Source organism: Numida meleagris, chromosome 6 (assembly GCF_002078875.1).
Source record: "Numida meleagris isolate 19003 breed g44 Domestic line chromosome 6, NumMel1.0, whole genome shotgun sequence".
NCBI classification, from domain to species: domain Eukaryota; kingdom Metazoa; phylum Chordata; class Aves; order Galliformes; family Numididae; genus Numida; species Numida meleagris.
This window is the reverse complement of record NC_034414.1, coordinates 18110618-18134187: the sequence shown is the minus strand read 5'-3', so window position 1 is coordinate 18134187 and position 23570 is coordinate 18110618. Positions and strand designations below refer to the sequence as shown.

The 23570-nt window shown below is 41.4% G+C and overlaps 1 protein-coding gene across 11 annotated transcripts in view; it reads left to right on the top strand.

The window, feature by feature from the left end:
• The window catches only part of SHANK2 (SH3 and multiple ankyrin repeat domains 2), a 344725-nt gene extending 332323 nt beyond the window's left edge, over positions 1-12402 (top strand). For all 11 annotated transcript variants that reach the window (XM_021402182.1, XM_021402180.1, XM_021402178.1 and 8 more), the window contains one exon: positions 8256-12402. In XM_021402182.1, coding sequence (XP_021257857.1) covers positions 8256-8829 — 574 coding nt within the window. In that variant the 3' untranslated portion in view covers positions 8830-12402. The remainder of the gene's footprint in view (positions 1-8255) is intronic.

Below are 23570 nucleotides of genomic sequence, written 5' to 3'. Positions count from 1 at the left end.
GCAAGAGCCATACCATATATATTGCATTTTAGAGGAAAAATCGGACTTGGATAGCAATTGGAAATTATTTTGCTTTCCTGTCCTTTAGTCTTTTTAATTCTTATAACTCAGTTTTGACAAACAGTTTTCATTATGGACTAACTTTTTTATGGTTAGGATGACAGAGCACTGGAACAGGTTGCCCAGAGAGGTTGTGGAGTCTCTTTCTATGCAGATATTCAAGGCCTGTCTGGATGCCTACCTGTGTGACCTGCTATAGGGAGCCTGCTTTACCGGGGGGGGTGGGCTCGGTGATCTCTTGAGGTCTTTTCCAACGCCTGCAATTCTGTGATTCTGTGACTGCATTTGGAAGCAAAAACACACAAAGAATCATTTAAATCTGGCTGAAATCCTACTTCTCTCCTGAAAAGTCTGCCTAAATGTGTGTATTTGCAAACTAGAGAGAGGATCTTGAGCTATAAAAACAATGGAGTCAGGTGCTCAGGCAATTCTTTCTTGTCTAACAGGGGTAGGGCACAGCTGTACATTGAGCAGCTTGTTGGTAGGGTCAGGGACACACCTTGTCCAGCACTGAATCTAGTGGAGGGTGAAGGGGAATCAATTTCTGAGCTGGGGGAAGAGTGGGATGGAGGAAGCAAATGGCTAACATCAATATTATGGCAGTAGAGAAGTGCTCCAATTTCTATTTTCTGTTGTGTTGCATATGCCCTGGACTGCCTGTGTTTAACATCAGTTCTGCTCTTGGAGGTGCCTACATAAAGGCCATGGATGCATGGTAAATGCTTCCCAGACAAAGGCTTATTTTTACTGCTTTTACTTCTACCTTACCTTTAAAAAGTTAAATAAATTACAGCCTTTCTAGCCTGATCGCATGATTGACACAATTTTTTACGAAGTCATAATATATTATGATCAGGGAATACCATCTTGCCAAAGTATTAAAGCTAATATTTCAATTGTAAAGCTAAAATTCTTCACTTTTTTCTCCTATTGTGAAACGTACATCAACCAATTGTAGAACTTATAGCCCTTTTCTTTGAGGTAGTAATAGAAAAGGAGCAAGGAAGTTTAGCTCTCAGAAAGCAGGGATTCTGCTGAATTAAAAAAAAGTGATAAAACATGTGTAGGTCTGTTCATACCCTTCATCCAAGGAGAAGTAGTGAGAAGTGTTATAAATAGTAACGTTGTTCTCAGGCTCACTTGGGTTCTGCTCACAGCACTAGCAGCCTGATGAAATTAAAATATGTATTTCTTCGTTGTGAAACATGAAGTTATAGCCTGGGAAGCAGCTCTGAATACCTCTAGGAGTTATCTCTGTACAGCCAGTGGGTATACAAATGTAGCTCAGTCACAGCAATTGCACCGTTAGGGCAGCATGAAGGTAAATTAAATTGTAAATAGCTTGGGAATGACTTGTTACAGAAACCTGCAAAATTGATCTTCTTTATATGTTTTTGACAAATGAGGATTTTGAAGAGATTGTTCTACAATCCTGAGCAGCATTTCTCTCTCAATTATTACATTAAAAAAACCCTAGTCTTCCTTTTTCTGGCATACATAGGTTTAGCAGTAATTCTACACTACATATTTATAGTTTTCTGTGGTTCTTATGGAGACGCTGAGTTTGAAGATTTTTAAATAGAGCATGGAAATGTTTGGCTGGAAACCATCTGCTGCTCAGAGGCAGTGACCAGCTGCAGGCCAGGAAGAGGAGTCTGGTAGGGTGCGGAAAAAGAGGAAAAAGCAAAAGGATGTGCTTGTTTCATTGTGCGAATACATGTGTGATGCAAGGGTTTGATCAGCAGGTTCTGGCCCAGAGCTTTTGAATTCATGTGTGCTCATCCAACTCTTCATGTTGGCCGTCATCCACTTCAAGAAATTTGGGAGCTCATTCTTGGTGATACGAGTTTTTGTCTGGTCCATCTGTGTAGTCAGGCTCTTAAATCAGAGGCCACCAACACCCAAACATCAGTCCTCCACTTCTGCTCAAAATCAGGCCCAGTGCCGCCCTGGTTCACCGTGCCCTTCTCAGGTCTTGGACACGCACTGTGCTGGGAGTTGAAAGCACTTCCTGCAGCTGGGCAGAGAGGAGGGGAAACATAGCAGCATCACTGACTCCTACACTATAAATATGGCAAAGCTACAGATTCACTTGAGAGGCTACTGACTTTTGTATGAAGCTGCTAAAAGAAAGGAGAGAGAAGGCTAACGCAGGGTTTTTATCAGGTTAAGAGGAGTGCTCGCTCTGTGAACCCAGCAGTTGCTTAGCGACATAGTGATCAAGAGCAAGTTGCAAGCTGGCTGCGTAACTCCAGCAGGATTAACGCAGGGCAGAGCCTGTGTCTGTGAGGGAGAAGCACAGCCCCCAATGAGAGCATCATGCTTCCGCCTCTGCTCTCATATGCTAATAAGGAATAATGAACAGCCACCACTGCGCCCTGCCGTCACTGCCCTGAAATGGTTGATAGCTTTGAGTAGGGAGGAACTCGTTCTATTCTAAAGGGCTCCGCTGCTTCCCAGACCATGCTCGCAGAGCATCCCCGTGGCCTCCTGGCAGGCAGGATGTCACCCCGGCAGTGGGGAGTGCTCGCTGCAGATGTGGGAGTTGTACAGAATGTTTAACCATGCAGAATCAAGTCCTTCAGGAAAAATAACCTGTATTGTCTTGGCAGAACAAGTTTTAAACTGTCCGTGGTCAGGCTTTTGTGCATTTCTGAGCGTTCTTTATTTGGAAAAGTTCCCATATTTTCACAGACAGGTAAGGCAGAATTGAATTTAGCAATGAGTCATGCATGGGTCTTGACCCTACGTTTGGTTTATTTGGTTATGAAACGTATCTTGTGGGGCCTTCATTTTTCAGTTTACGATCATTCCATTAGCTTCATTTCATATCGTTAACCATTTGTCAGCCACTTTCACAGGATTGCTTGCTTTGTCAGTAATTTTTGCAGCATCTCAGTCATTCCATTTTGTCATTTTTATTTGCTCTCATGGCTGCTGCTCTCAGAAGTGGGTCATACTGAAGTGCCATGAAGTAAGTGTCGACTATAAAGCATAGAGTACTCTGTGTTGTACGTTCTGTTGGTTTTTTTATGCTCACTCAATGTTATTGCATTTTAGTGATTTTTGTGTTGATACAAAGTGCAATGTGGATTAGCTCTCGCTTATCCAAAAATGGTAGCCATTCTCAAACCAGGATGGGATGTTATCTCCAACTGAAATGAAAGCCACTTTCATCAGACGAGTATTCAGCAGAGGTTTTTATAGTGTGATTACCTAAGAGTGGATTCCTAAACTTATACCTGAGCATCTAAATAAGGAGATATTAATTTTTCAAGTGCACCAAAACTCTGCTTTTAGGGTGTGTTTTTGAGGGAAGGGGGAATGATAAGTGCAATTTTATGTGCTTATGTAAGCTCTTAAGTAAAGACATCCAGCCTTGAAATAATCAAGCTGTGCTGCAGTGGTAATGCTGAGTCTTTCCCCACTGGAAGCAGTGAGATTTTCCCTTCTCCTTCCAGCTTGTCTTGACCTTTTCCCTTCCAGTTCTTCAGTGACGAGGCTGGGACCATCTTCTGGCCCTCAGCCCCCTGCAGCACCTTGTCCTTGCTCTTGCTTCCATACAGCTGTGCCATTCACATGGCATGGAAACTGTTGCTCTTGAGCAGCCTCCCGCAGAGCTTTGGTGATTATTCCTCACTCAGCTGAACAGCATTACCTGCAACACACACTCACCATTCCTCAGTTCTTCTCACTAAAATAATGCTATTATAAGAAGCTCTGTATCCTGCCAGTCATCATATCAACACTTGTTCTTCATCTTCTCCCGAAACAGACAATTATTGTCTTACTTTCCTACCATGCAATTTTCCTTTGACAATCCAAAAATACAGTACAAATATTGCAAGAGATGAAGGCAAAGTTTTGGGTTTGCAAGTGCTCAGAAATCTCTAAAAAGTTAATTTCCCACAGTACCTCTTTATAGGGTGTCTTTTCTCCCACTGTTTTTTCTCCAGCACGGTGGAAAAGCTTTGTCAGAGACAGCAAGTCTTCTCGCAAGTTAGAGAATAAAACAGCTCTTATAAGGAAGACCATAACATTTTTGGGGTTTGGGTTTTGCTTTGTTTTGTTTTTGTTTTTAGTGGGAGGCTCTTCAGACATATTGCAGCACGCCATCTTTCACTGATTTGCTTTTAATATTAAGTTAGCTGTGAATTTGAATCCTGCAAATCTGATTTAAAATTTAAAATAATTTCTTGCCTTCAATCTGTGGTGATGGCTTATGACTTGGAGACATAGGAATTATATACTCTGGTTTTAATATGAGACAACATAATGGGCATTACCATCAGTGCAGCCTTACAGCAGCAAATGTTTACAAATTAGTTCCATATGCTGATTCTTAACAGGGCAAATTTTATTTAAAATAATTATCAGACTTTTCACTTTTCTAAAATGAAATTTGGATTTAGGTAGCTTTAATATGTATTTAATATGCTTAGTGTAACAGATGATCCAATAAGGCCTAAGAAATTGCTCTTATTAAAAATCTGGAAAACCCACAATGCCAGGAAAACACGCCTGCTCTCCAGCTGGAACGTGCTTGCCCCTGTATTGACCAGGATACCATCATCTGTGAAATGCAAGACAGCTGAGAGTTTCAAGGCTATTTGTACCAGACTGTGCTGTAGAAGTCATTAACTATAAGTGGGGATGGATGGGAATTGCACAAAGGTGCATACTTTTTCCATCTGTGACACACTGGAGTGGATACAGCAAGTGAAAGTAGAGAGGAAAAAGAATCTTGGAATAGAAGACTCAGGACAGGAAGTCTGGAAATGCAGTTGTGGGCCCCAGAAGGCTCACGTGGCCATCATGAGGCTGAGCCTGTGTGGTGAAGGCTGCCGAGCCAGCTGCAGAACAGCAGTCAGAAATAGAACACAAACTTTGTTTTGCAGGTTGCTGAGTGATTTTGCAGAGAACAGTGACCTCAATTCGCCGTGGTTACATTTCCCCTCATCTTCAGGTAGTTAGTGTAAAACTGGTCCTGAATGGGGCTGCTGTGGCAGCGTGTAGTGACTCACAGACTGTTCTCAGTGTGGAGAACAACTGAGGTGTGTTGCTGGAGGACTAAGTCTGTTACTGAAGTGCTCTGAGCTTTCTGATAAAAGGGTTAATATTCCTGTTAGCCTGCGTACTGAAATGGCTATAAACTGAGCTAGTGTCAAAACATCAGTCATCAGCTAAAATAAGTTACCATCATTCCAGAGTCATATTTTAACAGTCAGTAGTCCTGAACCCATGGCTTGAGAAAAGGCAGATGCCCACAGATCTTTTAATACTGCTTGTAGCCATGAAAAACCATTACTTTGATCCAGGCTGACAGGAAGAGCAAAAAGTTGGATGCTGCCTCAGTTGCTTTTCTCACCCGGTACTTCTGCCTGTGCATGAGAAGGGTAGGTAACATAGGTCTGCAGAATGCTTAAGGAGCACCCAGTTTACTTTAGAGGATTTTGTTTTAGTGGCTTGATGTAGTTTGTTTAAAGGAACAGTGACAATGATCTCCTGAACAAAGATGTACAGGGAGTCTGTGAAAGGAGCAATAGAGAGAAGCAAGAAGGAGCTGGTGGCCAAGTAACAGTAGTGATCTCTCTGCCAGCATCTGCCATAACAGAAGATAAATTTGCATCATCCATTTGATGTTGCCACAGACGATGTGAGTACAAAACCCTAATTTCTCATATTTGCAATACAGGAAATGTGAGTAAAAGACTCACTACAAATAAAGGGCTGGGGAGAAATTTCTACACCTATGCAAAACTCACCCTGCCCTTCTTTCAATCAGTAGTACAAAATTATCCCAGCCTATTTCAAAGAAGAGTTTTTTGATTCGAAATTATATTGTGCGTTATTAAAGTCCATGAGACTCCTAATACTAAGTAGGTAGAAATAATTTTTCCCCTTCATTAGTAAAATTGAATAGTTTCTTGCCATTGACTTTTATGTGTAAGAATGCGTAGCTCTAGTCCTGGAAGACAATGTGAGCCATTAAGCTCCAAACAAATCACAGGAAGCACTCCAAACCTTGCCAAGCATTTCTTTTCTTTGTTAAATTACAGAGACGCAAGTGCTCTAAGTCTTGTTCCCACTGTGTTTTAAGTGAAGTGCTGATCTTTCAACTCTCAAGGAGATCCCCTATTCCCTTTGAAACATATGGAACAACCTGTGGGAAATCGTTGGGATTGCTCATGTGAATAACATGTACATTTTCCAAACAGCTATTCTTAGTGCTTTTCTAATAACATGGTATTGGATCCTTACTTGAAAGAGGCTCGCTGTGCTGGGAGTGTGCTGTGCATGTCCGTATAGCAGTGCTGCAGGCTACCTGACATCTATGTTTGTTAATTATGGGCTGAATTATGCGGGGATTATATAGGAAGAGAGCTCGCAACAGCCAGCAGCAAACCAAGGAATCACTGAAGAGAGAGCTTCCAGATCAAGGCTGCCAGGAGTAACTGTGGCTGCTCGTATGAGAGAAAGGGATTAATAGCCCATTATCATTGCCTCAGGTGAGCTGCCTGTATTTCTTCTTTTTGAGTAGCTCACAGGGGCAGTGGGTTAGGATAGATTTCAGGAAGTACTGGGACCACCATCTTTTTAATCAAAATTATAATCATTTTAAGAAGGATGTGGGGGACCAAAGTCATGTCACTCCACTTCCATGGGCATTCATTGCACTAGGAAACAGATCCGATGAAGCAGGCTCACCCCACGTGCCATGTCCTTCTTCCCAGCCATCCCAGTGCTCTGTAGGTGGGAGACAAGCCTTTGTGATTCTCCAGCCCTGAGGAGCACAGGAGGGGCTCTCATTTATAAAGCAGATCTTGTGGTGAGGGGCATGACACAGAGAGAGCTGTAGCGGTTTTGCATGGATCATTTTTAGTACTTCATCTACGGGCAGTTAACACAAGATCTTTAAGCAGTCATTCAGGTAGAGACCTCAGCTGGTTCCACAGCAGCACTTTAAAATGAGGGCTCCAGAACCCACACTTTTTCTTTGGCTCTTTTATGCACAGTAGTGAATCTGCATTATTAATAAGAGCATTTGTATCTGCTGTTGTGCCTCAAAGTCCTTGCCTGTTCTGCCCCAAGCGAGACAGGTCAGGCATGGGGACGGTCTGGCACCAAGATAAAGAGGGATTCAGCCAGTGTCTGAGTGAGAAATCCAGCTACAGCATCCTCCAGATCATCCCCTCGAGTCTATGGCATCACTTCAAAGATAAATAAATCCTTTGGTCTGGAAGTGCATGAAATTACTTGGCTGAAGGTGTCGCTAACTGGAAGGGTATTTTAAAAGTGAAAAATTCTGGAGCTTCAGGCACCCAAAAGTTCAGTGGAAGATCCTGTGCTGCACGTGCCGACTGGGACAGTTTTCTCATGAAAAGTAAGGGCTGTGTAGTTAAGCGTTTTGTGATGTGGACAGACCTGAACCCAGACCATCTGCTTCTAAATTCGTTCTATAGCCACCAGACAAAAGTAGGTTTGTCTGCTCCTTCACCCACCCCGTCAGCCTTGGCAGGAGAGCCTCTCGGCAAGCTTCATGCTTCCTTCATTTGTAATCTCAGATTTCCTTTCGGCAGGAGATAGGTGCCAGTGACTACATCATCTCCGGGCCTGCAAAGTGACAAGAATTTTATCTCTGTAAATTTTGTAGTGAAACTGATGAAGTATAATTTCTTTTTAGAAAAAAAATGAAAGATCGAGAACTTGAGTCAATAATGTGCTTCCGATACTTTCCATAGCTACTGTTACTAGTCGTGTTACCTTACAGTGTAGGACTGATAAGCTAAAACTGAAATGAAGGACCCACTCTGCTCTGTGTAGTGCAGGGCAGATCAACTCCTGACTGCACTGCATGGGTAACACTAAGTGCCCATGTGCTTATTACACACGGTGTTTCTCATTTAGCCGTGAGTCAATTTGTTACAGCCTTAAAAAAAGGAAGAATGTGCTCTGAAAAGTGTTTTTCTGAGCTGCTGATAAGCAAAGGTTTTGTTTTTAACTACAGCTTACCACCGATGATTGATTGTTTTATGGGAAAGATTGAATGATGCCATCTTAGCACTTTCTACCTGATATAGCTCTTTTAAAAAGTTATACTATTCTGATGTTCCAGAGCCACAATTACCATGTGTTGATATGGGCATCACTGGCAGCTGACGTGTCTAACTTTCCATGTCTGTTTGCAATTTCAGGAGCACAGAAGTCATGAGTACTGTCTCAGGTACACGAAGTACAACAATCACTTTCACTGTCCGACCTGGAACCAGCCAGCCGATCACACTGCAGAGCAGGTCCCCAGACTATGACAGTAGGACCTCAGGAGCAAGGCATGCTCCAAGCCCTGTGGTTTCACCAACAGAGATTAATAAAGACATCATGCCTGCTCCTCTGACTGCTTCTGCTTCAGCTTCATCTCCTTCTCCAACTCTGTCCGATGTATTTAGCCTACCCAGCCAGCCCCCTTCTGGGGACTTATTTGGCTTGACCACAGGGCGCAGCAGGTCTCCTTCTCCCTCAATATTACAACAGCCAATCTCAAATAAGCCTTTTACAACTAAGCCTGTCCACCTGTGGACTAAACCAGATGTGGCAGATTGGTTGGAAAGTCTAAACTTAGGTGAACATAAAGAAACATTTATGGACAATGAAATAGATGGCACTCATTTACCAAATCTACAAAAGGAAGATCTGATAGACCTTGGAGTGACTAGAGTTGGGCACAGAATGAACATAGAAAGAGCTTTGAAACAGCTGCTGGACAGATAAGAATAGCTATTTTGCCTCACAAACTTCTGTTGATAACTAGAGATGGGCTGGTACTGAAATACCCCAAATGCCTTGTCTGTCTGCGAGTGCCAGCAAAATTAGGGGGGAAAAATAAAACAGTTTAATTCCTGGTACTCAGGTAATGCAGACTGTATGTTACATGCCCAAATATAAATCTAAACGTGTTGCACGAGTGGGGCCATTTTATTTCAAAGTTGTGGGGAGATACGAGAGAGAGAGAGAGAAAATTGTTAACTTCAAAAATATTACCATCTATTGATACTGCCCTTCTGCTGGAACCATTACAGAGCAGTTTTCTTTTAACTTCAAATTGCAAGCATTTTTTTTTTTCTTAATTGAAAAGCACTGTATTCTCTTCTTGACATTCATTCAGTCTCCCAGCAGGCTTCCTTTCCCAAAGCTTAGTTTATTTAAAGAGGACAGATTGCTTCATTACCATTCAAATCCTTTTTTGTTAGCAGAGGCACAATATTGAGACAGGTACAGGAGTTCATATAACTGTTTTTTACTAAGTTTAGCTCTCCGATTTGTTGGCAGAGAAGCTGGTTGTTCTGCTGGAATTAGCTCAAAGGTAACCTTGCTCTGTTTTACCTGGTATTTCTTTATTTCTGCAGTTATACTTAGCACTCTTCCAAGGTGGCAGAACAAGTTCAATACATGCTCCATTGATGTGACCTGTAAGACGATGCAGACATTTCATAAAAACTGAGAAGGAATGCTCACTTAGAGGTACAACAAAATGAAGCTACTTTGAACCTGAGACCCCCAGTTTTCAACCAGCTAAACTACTGCTAAGTCGCAATGTGAACTCTGCAAACGAGAAAAAAAATTGGGTTTATTTACAGCCACATCTTCAGGACCTCACAGTCAGATACTCAAATATGCTGAACCCTGAGTGATATTGTCTAATCTGGTGAGTGATAAGTGCTTAGCTATTTTGAACATCGGGCCAAGAAAGAATATGAATGTTCCCATTGAAGTCAACAAGAAGGTTGCTAGTATTTTAAGTAAGAGAGGGATTTCAACCTGTTAGAAGAAACAGAAATGGTTTATCTTGTTTAAAAAAAAAAAAAGGAATGAACAAGGCAAAGAAAAAAAAAAAAAGGAAAGTTAATGCCAAGATGGACCGAGGTATGTAGTGTCCCAGAGCACAGGGGCTTCAGGGGCAGGGGAACTGGTAGATATCCGGTTTCTCGTTTTTATCGCTATTAACAAGTATGGGCTTCTTGACAAGGAGAGTACAGTGAGCACCTCTGGGGGGGGGCTGATCGCTTCCCACAGCCACCTGAGATTGCTGAGCAGGTGGCAGTGAGCTCGCCCTGCCCTGGGCCAGGCGGGCGCTGTGGCTCAGAGCTTCCAGGAGAACTCGGCAGCAGGGGGAACACACACATTTGGTCGGTCTGACTATTTCATTTTATTATTATTTTTTTTTAAGTTAACAAGTCTCTCTCTGCACGTTTGACCTCCCCTTGTAATTAACACCTCTAAATATCTGTGAGTTTTGTAGGTCTTTATTAACATAATACTCAAGATGTTCAAGGTGGGTAAATTGTGTGTGGATGGCTAGACTGCCTACCTACCATACTTTCAGGTTCTCTTACATTTTGCAAGATACCTGAACTTTCTTTCCTTGATATGGTCCTTGATATGGTCCAGCCTATCTCTAATTTTTTATTGTGATTATTTTTGCTCACAAACAAGTGTCTAATTAGGTCTGCAACAGCCCTAGTATGAGTACATAAAGTTTAGCATTTTAAATATCTTTCTTTACTGCAAGTTTAAATAGTTGTACAGATAGTTTATAAGCACAATATTTTAAGAAAATAAGTGGCTGGTCTACTGGGCAGCCTTTGTGCCACTTCAGTGCTAGAAAGTGAAAAACAACAAAAAAAACTTTTGTGGTTTAATACTATTTCTGTGGAATAATTATAAAGTCTTGACCTTTTTAAAATCAACCTCATTTGGATGCATCTGAACCAGCAGAGCTGTGTTATATTTTCTATCTTTGCTAGAACTTCTACAAAGGAGGATGAATATTTCTTCAAAAGTGGTTATAGTTACCAACGCATTGGATACTCATAAAAAGCAACTTACTTAGCCTCCTGCCCCCTTTACGGAACAACAAGTCTTTTGACTTAACATCTGTTACTACGCTATATTTGTATTTGAAAGTTCCAAGTAACCTTGTAATAAAAATCAAGTACTAAGGTGTTTTACTTTCAAAAGTACTGAATTTTTCCATAGGTGGTGTAGAAGATGACAGTCTCATTCAGATAGTCAACACAGGCAACTTGAGGCCATCAGATACTTTCAGAAGTGTACAAATGGTAATTTAGCCATCATTGTCTTCCATTTGGTGATACGACAGAATTCAGTAAATAAACCACTAATGCCATGCTCTTTTTTTGTTTCTTTGGGTACAGTTGATATTACCTCTATAATATGTGCCAGAAAATATGTTAGAAATTACGGTAGTAAAAACAATGTAGAAGTTGACTTTGAAGCTGCTTTTTACTCACAACCTTATTGTTGAATTTCAGTTTAACAAGTGCTGACATACACCGTAAATTACAGTTGGTGGAAATCCCTTTCTAACACAGGTGTGTTTCTTGCTCGTCTATCTTTTCAGGTACTGAAAGAATAGGTACGAAATCATTAGCGGAAAAGAGGTTTGAAACATTAAAGAGCTAATGAAATAGTTTATTTTTACATTGTGTCTTACAAAGTAAACGTAACGAGACCTGAGAGGACCTCCTTTCACCAATAAAATGCACCTCTGCCAAGACGAATTGGTCTCTAGCTCTGTTTGATGATTTTGCTACAGAAAGCAATAGTAACAGATACGACGTTGCCTCCGAGTATTTTCGTCAGTCTGGAAATGTTGGGGGGAGGAGAGAAGACCCATTTATTTCATGCTTCTATGATAGTGAAAAAACAAGTTGTTAGAGATCTATGAAATACATTATGATATTCTGGGTTTTAGGATCAACTTTTGTTTATATACTGTAATTTAAATAAATTGCATTTACATGCCTAGTTTCTGTAATATTTGTGTATACAATACCAAAATCTTACAAGATGTAAATTGTGTATAACTGCACAGACTCCTTTCCCTAGGTGTCTGAGAACATTTTCAGTTGAATTCATATATTATAAAATGACTAGATGTGACTGTTGATTTACAGAATTTACATATCACAAAAGTTAATTATTTGTGGTACTTAAGTTAATAAAATAGTGATTTTTTTCTCCGTTCTTAAAAAGCATTACCCAGTTGATCTGGCGATGATTATGTGTATGAGCCACAAATATTGATAATTTTTCCATTACATTTTTTCTTTTCTTTTCTAGATATTACTATGTTTCTCGCTATAGTTTGTGTAAGAACTTGTGTTCACGTTATCTATGTTGCTGTAATTTTTGTGCTTTAATTCCTCTTATTTCGACTGATTAAAAAAATCAAGCTCCTGTAACTTGCACTTTTCCCCAATCCTTAATACTCTTGTATGGCAACCAAAATTACTGTAAGAAATAAATATAATATTGCACTAAGGTTGTGGTTCTGATTGCAAACAGAGAACACTGTCTGAATTTTTATTAAGCAAACAAACAAGCAAAAAGTTGCCAAACTTGCAATCTGACGTTGTATATTGAAAGAGCATAGAATGCTTTAACAAAATGTAGATAGAATGAAGGAAAAATGATTGATTTTGTTTTGGACAGGAAAAAAACGTTTCCTTTCCATTTCTTCTTTCTGGTTAAAGCATTCTCCACGCTGAACATCAGTTCATTTACCGAGTTTGAGATTCGGGTTTGAAATTCAACGAGTGAATATATTTCAGCAAGAGGTAGAAAATACGTGTCTATTATTTGCCTTAAGGTGGATTTCTAATAATGATTGAATTCTTTTTCTTGGCTGAGCGTGGGTGTGGGAATGCATGCTCTCAACTTGGTGCTGCTGGTTGCATGGGGCTCTCACATGGGCATCTGTTATGCAGTCTGGTAAGACACTGGGACGGCGCTGGAAAGTTGGGGGTTGGACCATTTGTAGGGAGGAATGGCTTTGCAGAGGAGAAAGGGAAACAGTGCTCCTTACCAGAATTTGTGCATCTTGTGACTGAAAATTGTACCGGCAGGGGATATCTGCACTGTGAATAAATGAAGCTTAAGATGGAGGAAAAAGAAAGAAAGAAAAAAAAAAAAGAAAAAAGTCTCATTTTCTTTTGGCTTAATCTCAACGTTGTTTTGTATTTTTAAATGGTGATGCTATGAAGATTTGTTTTTTTATTTTTATTATCTAAGATGTTGGAATAAATGCCTAGAAATGTTGCCATTTGATTTCATTTGTTCCTTAACTATTATTCTCTTCTGCAGATGTTATTCTGGTTCATCTTTTTTTTGTAGCTACCTATGGTTTCTCTCACAGTTTTTCCAACAACAGTTACTTGGCAGCTTTGTCATTTAAGAATGACATATAAACACCACCAACCCAACCACCAGCCTTTGCTGTATTTCAGGTACCATGACAAAACAGTGACAAATGTCTGTGTATCCAAATAAAGTCCATTGTCACTGCTTTGTTGGTCAAAGAAATGAGAAGATTTGGTCGTTGCTGTTGTGGTGGAAATTGTATCAATGTGTCGCATTTTGCTTTGTTCTTGTTTTTCTGGATTTTTTTTTTCTGCATTTCATGGTCTTTCGTTCCCTCTGTCCAAAAAAACATGAAAAAAAAGAAAGAGGAAAAAAAAAACAACCCACGTCCCAGCAGCTATGATGAGACATCCAGAACCATTTTTACAAGACATGGTAAAAATACTTCCGAACATGGGATTTTTTTATGTGCCTTATAATTTTCAACATGGATCAACTACACTGTATTTGACAGAAAGCTTATTCTTCCAGATACTGTAATACCTGACAAAAAGAGCTTACTGTGCTGTCTTTTAAAGCGAGAAGACCATATCTCTGCATTAAGAAAAGTAGTTAGAACAACTGAAATGATTTACATCTAATTTAGAAAATTTTTTTGACATCCTAAGTCTGATTTGAAGGCCTTTATCCAGATCCATTAAATGAGGGGGGCACGAAGGGGGTGGGGGGGGATATAATGAGACTGTTATTTTGGGTTCAACTTACTACCACAAATATATGCTTTGTTATTAAGGGGGTTGACATGTACTATGTTTCAAAGATGACAAAGATAAATGGAGTGGACTTACTTATGCTTTTAAGTCTGAACAAGCTGGTTCTATCACGCTGACATCTAGTGGAGAGTGATGGCCATGGTCTCAGAGCAATACCTTAAAATATGTATTCGTTTTAAACACTTGTCATTCTCTTACAAGAAGTCATTCTCGCGTTTTGTTATTATTGTGAGTTGGCCTGAACATTTAAGCCAGAAAAAAAGGCTGACTGTATAATTACATGAATTATTCAATGAATGATAAATCTTTAAAGAACTGTAATGTTTTCTAGTTTCTACGTGGGTATGTTTAATCATTTTTATGTTTTAAATGTTAGCATCTCCATATGATCCTTCATCTGCACCGAGTACGTTTTCTAAAGAATATAGGATTTGTCTCCAGTGCTGCAAATCTTGGACTGCTTTAATCAGTTTCAGCCAAACGTTGCAATCCGGTCAACGACAGCTATTTCAGATGCAAACTGCAGATGAGTGCAAGGTATTCAGGTTAGGAATTTGATCATAATAGCTGGTGGGTTGTCTCCCAGATGTACTTGCAGAACTGACCTGTGGTTTCTCAAGTAAAATTTAAGTTTTCCTCAGGACTGATGCTAGACGGATTACGTGCATGTGTGTGTGAGTTCTTGTACACTCTTAATGTAAAGGTTCTTTGGACAGCATTAGAAATCCATGTACAAACAGGTCACCAGTGTTGCATGTGCTTAAAAATGTATTGGAATAAATGTTGCAGTGAAGAGAATACAATATAGAGAAATCTCAAAATGTAATTCATGTTTTAATGGGTTATTTTTCCACTTAATTTTTTTTCCTTATTTAGTTGTCTCCAATCTCCTAGTTTCCTTGTATACTTAAATGTAAATTAAAGCAATTTCTTATAACTTCTGAAAGTCTTGAAACAGCTAAAATGAAGGTTTGGGGAGAGATGAGAGAGAATCTCTCTGCTACATATCCTTCCGAAGCCTTTGATTCATTTTCTCAAAGATGTTCTTCAAAACAAAGCCTTAAGGAAACAGAGCATCATTGCAAGGACGAAAAGAATTCACAGCTCCCTAAATGGGCTCTCATTTGTCCATAATGGATTTTGACAGCTACCACGTATGGCCCTCCTTACCAAACCCCTACAAAATATCCAGCGAGGAACTACTGTGACCACGTCATTCATTTTTTGTTTTGTTTGGGCTTTGTTGGCACATCTTGAGGTCTGCTTTGAAGCTAATACCAAACCTTTCAAGCTGTGCAGGGACAAGGTCAAGCTGAGGGCTCGAACTCTCTCATTAGAGGAGAACAGATAGTGACCAAAGCAGAGTTTGAAATATTTACTTACTAGGCCGCATGCAGTGTTGAAAAATAAACAAAAATAGCTAACTCATTTCTTAACTGAATGTAGTCAAATCTGAGCTCTGTGTCCTCTTGTGCATAAAATAATACTGTGACTAGAATTTCTTTTTCACTTGGGGCAATGCTATGTCCCCTGTTTTCCAACACCTCAGCCGGTTTCTTTCTTTACAAAAGCAGAGGACGTGACCTTTAACACGTGCACCATTCTGCAGCTCTGCTTAAGGCGCCTGGGAGCCCTTACAGTAACCTGGTAGCAGTGTACAAGTTCTACATTTCACCTGAGGATATCTGAAATCTCTAATAACGTCCTCTTTTTTTCTGCAGTGAAGAGAACACCCAGAATCACCAAAGGGCAGGTGATTTGCAGAAGATACTTTGCGATTTTTAGAAAAGAAATTTTCTTGCAGAGAAGAATTCTGCACAGGCGGTGTGTATTCAGAGCAGATCGTTTACACACGCTTTAGTTCATATTTTCTGGACTTTTCCCCACTCAAATGTGTGTTTTCGTAAAGCCATGAAGCTGTCAGGCCGCCTTCAACCCTCTGAAGAAAAGTCACTGAGCTAACGGTCTGTGTTAACTCTTCGTGCTGGAGAGAAGGCTGGTTTATTCGCAGGGAAGATCATTATAGCAAATAACATATTATACACTTGGACGATCAGGGAAAGATGTGCTTGAACAAAACGCAGCATGCACAATCCTTGCCTTGAGTCCTTGGGATGCCTCTGTTGGAGGCGGCAGAAAGGCAAACTTTGCCATGCTAATGGTGTACATAATTCACAAAGCAGGTGAGGCTTTTAAAGACGGACTGAGAACCTCTTCCTGGAGAGGGTGTTCATAAGAGCTTGTTGGGATGGGTGTGGGACAGCTGCTGGTGAGAGCCCAGCGGTGGGTGCTCACAGCAGGCTGTGAAGTGACTCGGTCTATTTAACTGAGCAAATAGAAGGCTGAAATGAGATGTCTGCTTTTCCCACTCACATGAGTGGGTGAACAGCCACGAGAGGGATTGTAACTAAAAGAAACGTCAGGGCTAGGAGAAGACATGACCGACTGGCAATGAATAAATTCAGGTTGGAAAGTGGGAAGCACTGTAACAATGAGAAGAGTAGGGCTGCGAGATTGCCTCCTATAAGGGAGAACATGGGCATTCCCCAAAGTTTTCTTATTATTTTCCACCATTAAATAAGAGATGAAGGAAACCTTCTAAGCAAAGGATGCTCCATCAGATGGGAGAAAATCCATTGATTTAACTATGATAAGATGTTATGAAGAATGTTTTTTGAAGACTTGTTAGGTACAGACAGTACTAACAAACAGAAACCAAGATATGATTGTGGATGATTCACTCCCCCAAACATTTATTGGTGTAGCTATCCAGCTGGCTAATGACCGTATTTCATGGTATTTGCTCATGTAGGTAAAAACCTGTGCTTTCAGTACTTTAATTATTTGGTACTCTTGGGGTTTTTTTTGATGCTAAAAGTAAGTAAGTTTTTATCCCTGGACTGTAAATTAAGGCTCAAAGAAAGCCTCCCACCAAATAAAACAAGCTCCTGGTTTGTCTGTGAGTCCAGTGAGTTGTGCATACTTTAATTATGGTTTGACTTTCTTACTTACTCATTTGTCTAGACAGTACTACTACTGCCTATCATTCTCCAATTTCAATTGGGTAAGGGTGGAAATTTTGAGGCATATATGCCTAACTGTTAAAAACAGAAGGAAATGTTAGAACGGCGGTGTCTATGCAGTAGGGCTAATTAAGGGCAGGACTTAATCAACCATTTCTAATATGTTTAGACTCCTTCAAAATAAAGACAAAACATTTTTCTTTCTAATATGGATGACTACCACTCCACTGTAGGAACATTTTAACTTGGATCTGTGCACAGCGTTCAGCTAGAAAAATCAAAGGCCAAAACCGATTGTCAGCGGTTTACGGGTGTTAGGCCTGACTTCTGTGACAAAGGGGACGGGGGACCCAAGGGCCCACGTCCCGGGAAAAGGGGAAAGGGGAAAAGGGTAGGGAGATGGCCCTGAGAGCAAAGAACAGCGGCAACAATCTGAGGAGAAACAAACTAATTTACTAAATAAAATATCGGAATGCAAAACAACACACTATAATACAATTACAATTTAAGCTGATAAATCCAATACAGAGAGAGAGAATGTCCCAAAATCAAGGTAGGCCTTACTCTACTACCGACGATAAGACGGCTGGAGAGCGAGGTGCTGCCAAGACGAGAGACGGCGGAAAAAGGGACGAGGTCTTGTGATCTGCAAGTTTTTATACTGCGAGCTTTTATCTTTTCCCTCCGGCTGGAAATGGTAACAGAGGAGCAAAGTACCGTGGGGACTGTAGTAGTCCTTCTCTTCTGAGGAACAGGTACATTCACTACATGATGTTATGATGTGGAGTACCAATAACCGAAAATCATAAAACCATGACACCGATCAACTTCCTTACAGAAGGAAAAGGTTGAAATTCAAGTGCAAATTAGCAATAACACAACTTTAAAACAATAAGCTCACGTAGAACAAGTTCACTGGAGAATTTGTTGCCAGATTGCAGTGGAAATAACAACCGATATTTAGTAGAGCAATTATATCATAAACTTGAACTACTACCAGTCTTTGAGTTTGTATATTACTGCATTAAAGAAGACTTTGGTTGCCTTTATTTTTATCAGGGATTGTTGGCCACATTACTGTTTCCAGCACTGTTGTGCAAACACAGGGGAGCCAGAGCCCTACAAGGAGTTTTTAGTTAATATTTTTTCTTGCTAGCATAAATATATGAAATCAGGGTAGCATAGTATATGCAGTAGTTTACTAGAAATGGTATTAGCACTCTGTGTTCCTGGGAATAGTCTGCAATGTGTGTAGGCCACTGTCCTTGGCTATCTGGCAGTGAGGCACACAAGAGCTTGACAAACAGCAACATTAATAGCAATGCTAGGGCAGAAGTAGTACACATGGGAATGAGCACATATCTATACAGTCCCATGTGGGTTAAACGAACACATATAATTCAAGAAAAAAGTAAGCAGATGAGCTAGGGCATGGAACAGCACGCTTGAGGTGCAGATGGGCAACAGACAAATGTGCCCAGGGGAAAGAACTGTGCTCTCTTGCTATTTCTTAGTATAACAAGGGAATATTAGCAGATGTGGCATGTAAAAGAAGTACTCAGCTTTGTTTCAGTAAGAGAGCACCTTGACTCTTCTTATTTTGAGCTATGAAATACAAAAGCTCCAGTATCAGTTGTTGTGGGGATGTACCTACCCATGAGCAGCACTCCTTGGCTCTTGATCTGACATCCAGCAGCTTCTTTTCCAACGTTTCAAAAAACAGTAATTTCTGTCCAAAAGTGAAAAAAAAAAAAATCCCAAAAATGTTAAGAATATATTTGCACTCTTACTGACCTACCTGCATTTCATTTTACTGTATGTTTTGCTTTCAAAGAAGTCCATGTATTACTGGTATTAGGTAAGTGCCCTGTAAGCTTTATTCCAGAAAGCTCAGGCCTTTAAATTAAGGCCTTTTACATTGAGTGCAAGAGTCTAGTGCTTCCTTGCAAGATACCATGACAGCATTTTCACTTACAGCAACTACTTGTCGTAGAGCACTGCAGAAACATATAGATATGCTTACAGAGCTATTAACTACAAGGTTGGCCAATGGTGCTTAGAAATATTTAAAAAATTTATTTAAAATATCATGAGTAGAGCTGTCTAGCCTGACTTTTCTCTCACAATGGTATCACCCAGCAATGGTTTGTCCACCCTGAAATATCCAGATCACACTGGGGAAATGAGGAGGACAACCAGAAAGAGATGCGCAGCTAAAACTCTCACCCAAACAGCAAGAACAGCACCTCCATCTACAAGAAGCACTTTCATCTCAGAGGTGCCACACACACAAGCAGACGTGTGAGCATCTGGAGAAGCAATGGGCCCAACCTTCAAAGAAGGTAACAGGTCAAGCAAGTTGGTAAATGATGCTCCTTGAGATAAATGCACTAGGAGCTGTGGAGGCAATGCCCTGATGGTGAGAGACAGCATTGATGCAATTTATGGCCCCCATCGCGCCCTGCTACACCTGAGCTGTTTTCTGCAGAGCACAAGAGCTGTGCTAGGCTCCACGTCTGATGGCATGAAGGCTGTCAGCAGGAGAAACCTGCGTGTGGCTGCAGCTATCCCTGCTCCCACAGGATCAGCCTGCTCGATGGAACACAGCCTGCATGGTGAGGGCCCAGCTCACTCCTCACAGACACATACACGCTTATGCATGCATACGCATATGCATAGTTCAGATCCTCAACAGTAAAATAACAATTAGATGGAATGCACATATCCAAAACCTTGGAAACAAATTGCTTCCTTCTCAGAACAAGAGGGGAGGCCGAGGAGCCAAGGAAGAGTAGGCCATGTGCCTCACAGGAATGCCACAGCAGCGGGCTGGAGGCCGGCATCACGCTCGTGACCGTGTCTCAGTGCCTCCAGCACAAGCACAGGTATCTGACAGCTTCTGAGCTTCATCTCTAATCACTGAAGTAAAATATTTCTTTATCTATCTGGTTAAAAAGTTTTAAGAATTACTCACTGGCAGCTTAACTAGACTCAAACTGTGAGGATAATTGCTCTTAATAAAAACTATGAAGCTTTTTTACCTGACATCGTTGCAGCTACTCTGGGCAGACGCAGTGTCATTTAGGCTCTTCGACCTCATTGCCAAAATGGGCCAGGCAGCAAGCAGCACAATTTGGCTGAAACTTGCACAGGTGTAGGCCTTGCAAAGTGTTTAAAAGCAGTACAAGGCACTAAGTTTGGCAGCAACGTCCCCGTTCCTGTTTTTAGCCACACCATTTGTCTGCATTTCATTCTTCCCTTCCAGCGAGGTATTCCCTGAACCCAGCTCCCGTGTGGAGCAGGCTTCTTACCTCAGCAGTGGCACTGCCCCTAGAAGCTGAGTTTGGGGAAAGCCTTGCTGTGCCACCACACAGCCCTCCGAGGCTCCCTGACCAGCCAGGCAGTGTAGTGCCCCTTTCTGCCAGAGCTTTCCAAGTCTGGGGGGGGGAATACATCAAGGAAAGCTATTTTAATCAATTCCAATTCCCTTTTTGGCTGGTATCCAGGTCACCACTCCATACACTTTGCATTACGCACTTGAGATCGATTTCTGTTCATCTGTCCACGGACTCACGCATTAATTTCCCTCTCACCAACTCACTTCACAGCCATGCCTGTAAATGCTGGTACAAGCAGAGCGCTCAACAGGAAGAGAATTTGAAGAAGCGTCTTCAAATCTAGGAAACACCGAGCAGCATGTCCTCAGACACACAGCTCTACGACCCCCGTGCAGCACAGAAGGCCCGCAGTGAGGTGAGCACTACCTACACGCCACAGCGGCCATTCTTGGCCCTCACGTCCCAGTCAGACGACGTGCTGGGGGAGTGTGGTCAGGGAGGGTGCATTTCTGGAAATCCTCTTTTGGGATTGAGCTTCCATCCTTCACTGCGTGTGTTTGCAGGCGGCCGTGTGACTGCTGTTCCCTCGCGCTGCTGCAGTCCGGTGAAAGCTGCAGCTCCAGGCTGAGGCTGCTCAGAAATCACAGGTGGCTTTGAGGCTGCATCTGAAAAGCACTTCTCCAGAAGCAGCTGCTTCAGCTGAATAGCCTTGGCAACAAGCACTGGTGCTACTTGATAGGAAGGGGACTTGAAAAATGAGTCTGTGCTGAGATGCTGTGACCGTCAGCCTTCCAGGTTCAAGAAAGGCTGCAGAGGACACACAGCCCACACGCAATACAAAACACTGCTGGTAAGCACAGTCACACTTCGGCTACGCATTTATCTAAGCCAAAGCCCTTCTTTTAAGCAACTTCCCTCTGCTTCACTGTGCGATGCCTCTGCTTCCCGCTCCCCTTTCTTGGATAAAAGTCAAAAACTGGCTTGCCCTTGACAAACTAGTCAGAATTGATGTGTTGGAAATGGCCCATTGCACATAAAAATCCAGCAAAGCACTCCACAGCTCCAAGGCTTTACATAAAATAAATGGGATGCAGGAGCATTCTTCACCATCCTCTTAAGCCTGCCATCTGTACAGACTAAAAATAAAGAAGTGGCAGCTTAAGGAGAGGGTTGATAAAATGCATCCGAGAAATGCACACAAAAGAGCTGTGGCTCCTGTGATGAGCTAACCCTGGGTCTACAGCCAGCATGGGGAAGGAAGTACTCATGAGGGATGGAGGATGCACAGCACATAGGGAACACAGGGCAATAAATGTATCTCACTTCTGTAAGCATTTCCCCACCTCTCACATAATCACCTTTCAAACTACGGCCTTCTCTCCTTGTTATCACTAGCAATTATTGCAGAAATAGAAAAAGAAAATATTATAAAAAGACTATAAAATATTTAAATATCAAAACACTTTTTTGACTGTTCTTACTACGTGCTTATATTGTAAGTAACATGGAAGAACGACATTCAGAAGTGCAAAATCATTGAATAGTCAATGAATAAAGCCAGTGCCACTGCTGCCTTCCATTACCCGAAACCCGAGCAGAATGAGAAGCGACAACTGTATTAAGGTGTGAATAGGTTCAAGGCTCACCCACCTCATTAGCAGAAATAAGCAGGGCTCGCTTTCTCCTCACATTAATTACACACAAGGAGGGCTGTGCCAGCCACTCTGATGATAAATTCAGGCAGTTTGAGGTGTATTTCACCAGGAGCAAGTGTTTCAGCTAGCTTGGGCAATTACTACCAATGAGTAAGAGTGATTTTAAAACTTCAAAGCCTTGAATGCATCTCATCTCATAGTTGCAAAAGTACAGTCATAACGCTGCTACCTACATATACTTGACAAGGTACTAAATCAATCTAGCAGAGAACATCTTACCAAGCTGAGATAGTGAGATCAGTAGTTTAAATTAGAGATGAAGCTTTGTCCATTAGGCAAGGCTACATGCGAGTACACTCCCAAGACTTAATCCCCATGTCGCTGCTGATGGTGTTACCTAATGCATTCTTCCAGCAGCTCAGGTCCCCACTCTTCCATACTTGACAGGGAGGACACTGGAGATGTGCTTTCTTGTCCATGGTGCCATTTGTGAAGATGACATGGCATGCTCATCAGTCCAAGTGCAATGCAAGTCCTTTGTTCCCATTGAAGTTTTCCCCTCCATTACCAAAGCTCATCTCCTGCTGCTCAACAATGACTATGGCTGTTCAGGTGCCTTTAGGGAAACAGGGGATGAGTTTACTGAAGATTGAAGCAGGGTGGAAGAGCTAAGCATGCAAACCCTCATCATCTCCCTACTGACTGTTAGGCTACAAAATTCATTCCAAAGCCCAGGAGGAGTCTTGTGCCTTGTGATTCACAATAAAAGACATCAGAAGGGCTCCATGATACTCCATCTTGAGCACAACACCCTCTCATCTGCTCAAAAAAGTTCAGTGTTAGAAACTGCAAAACATGGTCTTGCATAGCAGGGCAGAACTGAAAGTTCTCCAAGCAGAACTTTGGGAAGCACCTGACCTAAGCATCTCTGTCATCAGGTGGCCTTTCCAGGCAGATGCACATCGTAACTGCTTTGGATCATACAGGACTTGAGAGGAAGAGAAGGGAAATGAGCTTTAAGCTTTTTGTTGAAGTGAGAAGTTTAAGAAATTGGTCAAACGCATTGAAAATTCCAGAGTGTTTTCATGAATCTGACCACAGAGGGCACAGTCCAAGGGACAGATCTTGTCTCTTGAAGTACAAGGTCTCTGGGGATCTTCCACTTCCTTCCAGAAGCTAAAACCTCAGACACTTCACATGGCGTTAGAATGTAGTTCAACTTTCAGTAGTGTTGTTTCAAATTCCTGTCAGAGCAGTACATACCAATTGGAATTGTGGAAAAAAACAAACAAACAACTACACTTCCATTACTATTTTGTTCAGGCAAACACAAGACTGTGAAAGAAGGTTTTATGCAGACTGCTTTCCTAGGATCCAACTCACACTCTGCAGTCATGCACAAGAGCAGAAACACTTAAAGATACTGTAAAATGTTATTTGACTCTAACATGATAGCTGTGTTTTCAAGTGCACTCGCTGCCTTGCAGCCATCAGTATTCCCAAATATTTCTGTATGAAAGTAGGAATAAATAACAAAGCTACTGCGTATCTGAGGAAAGG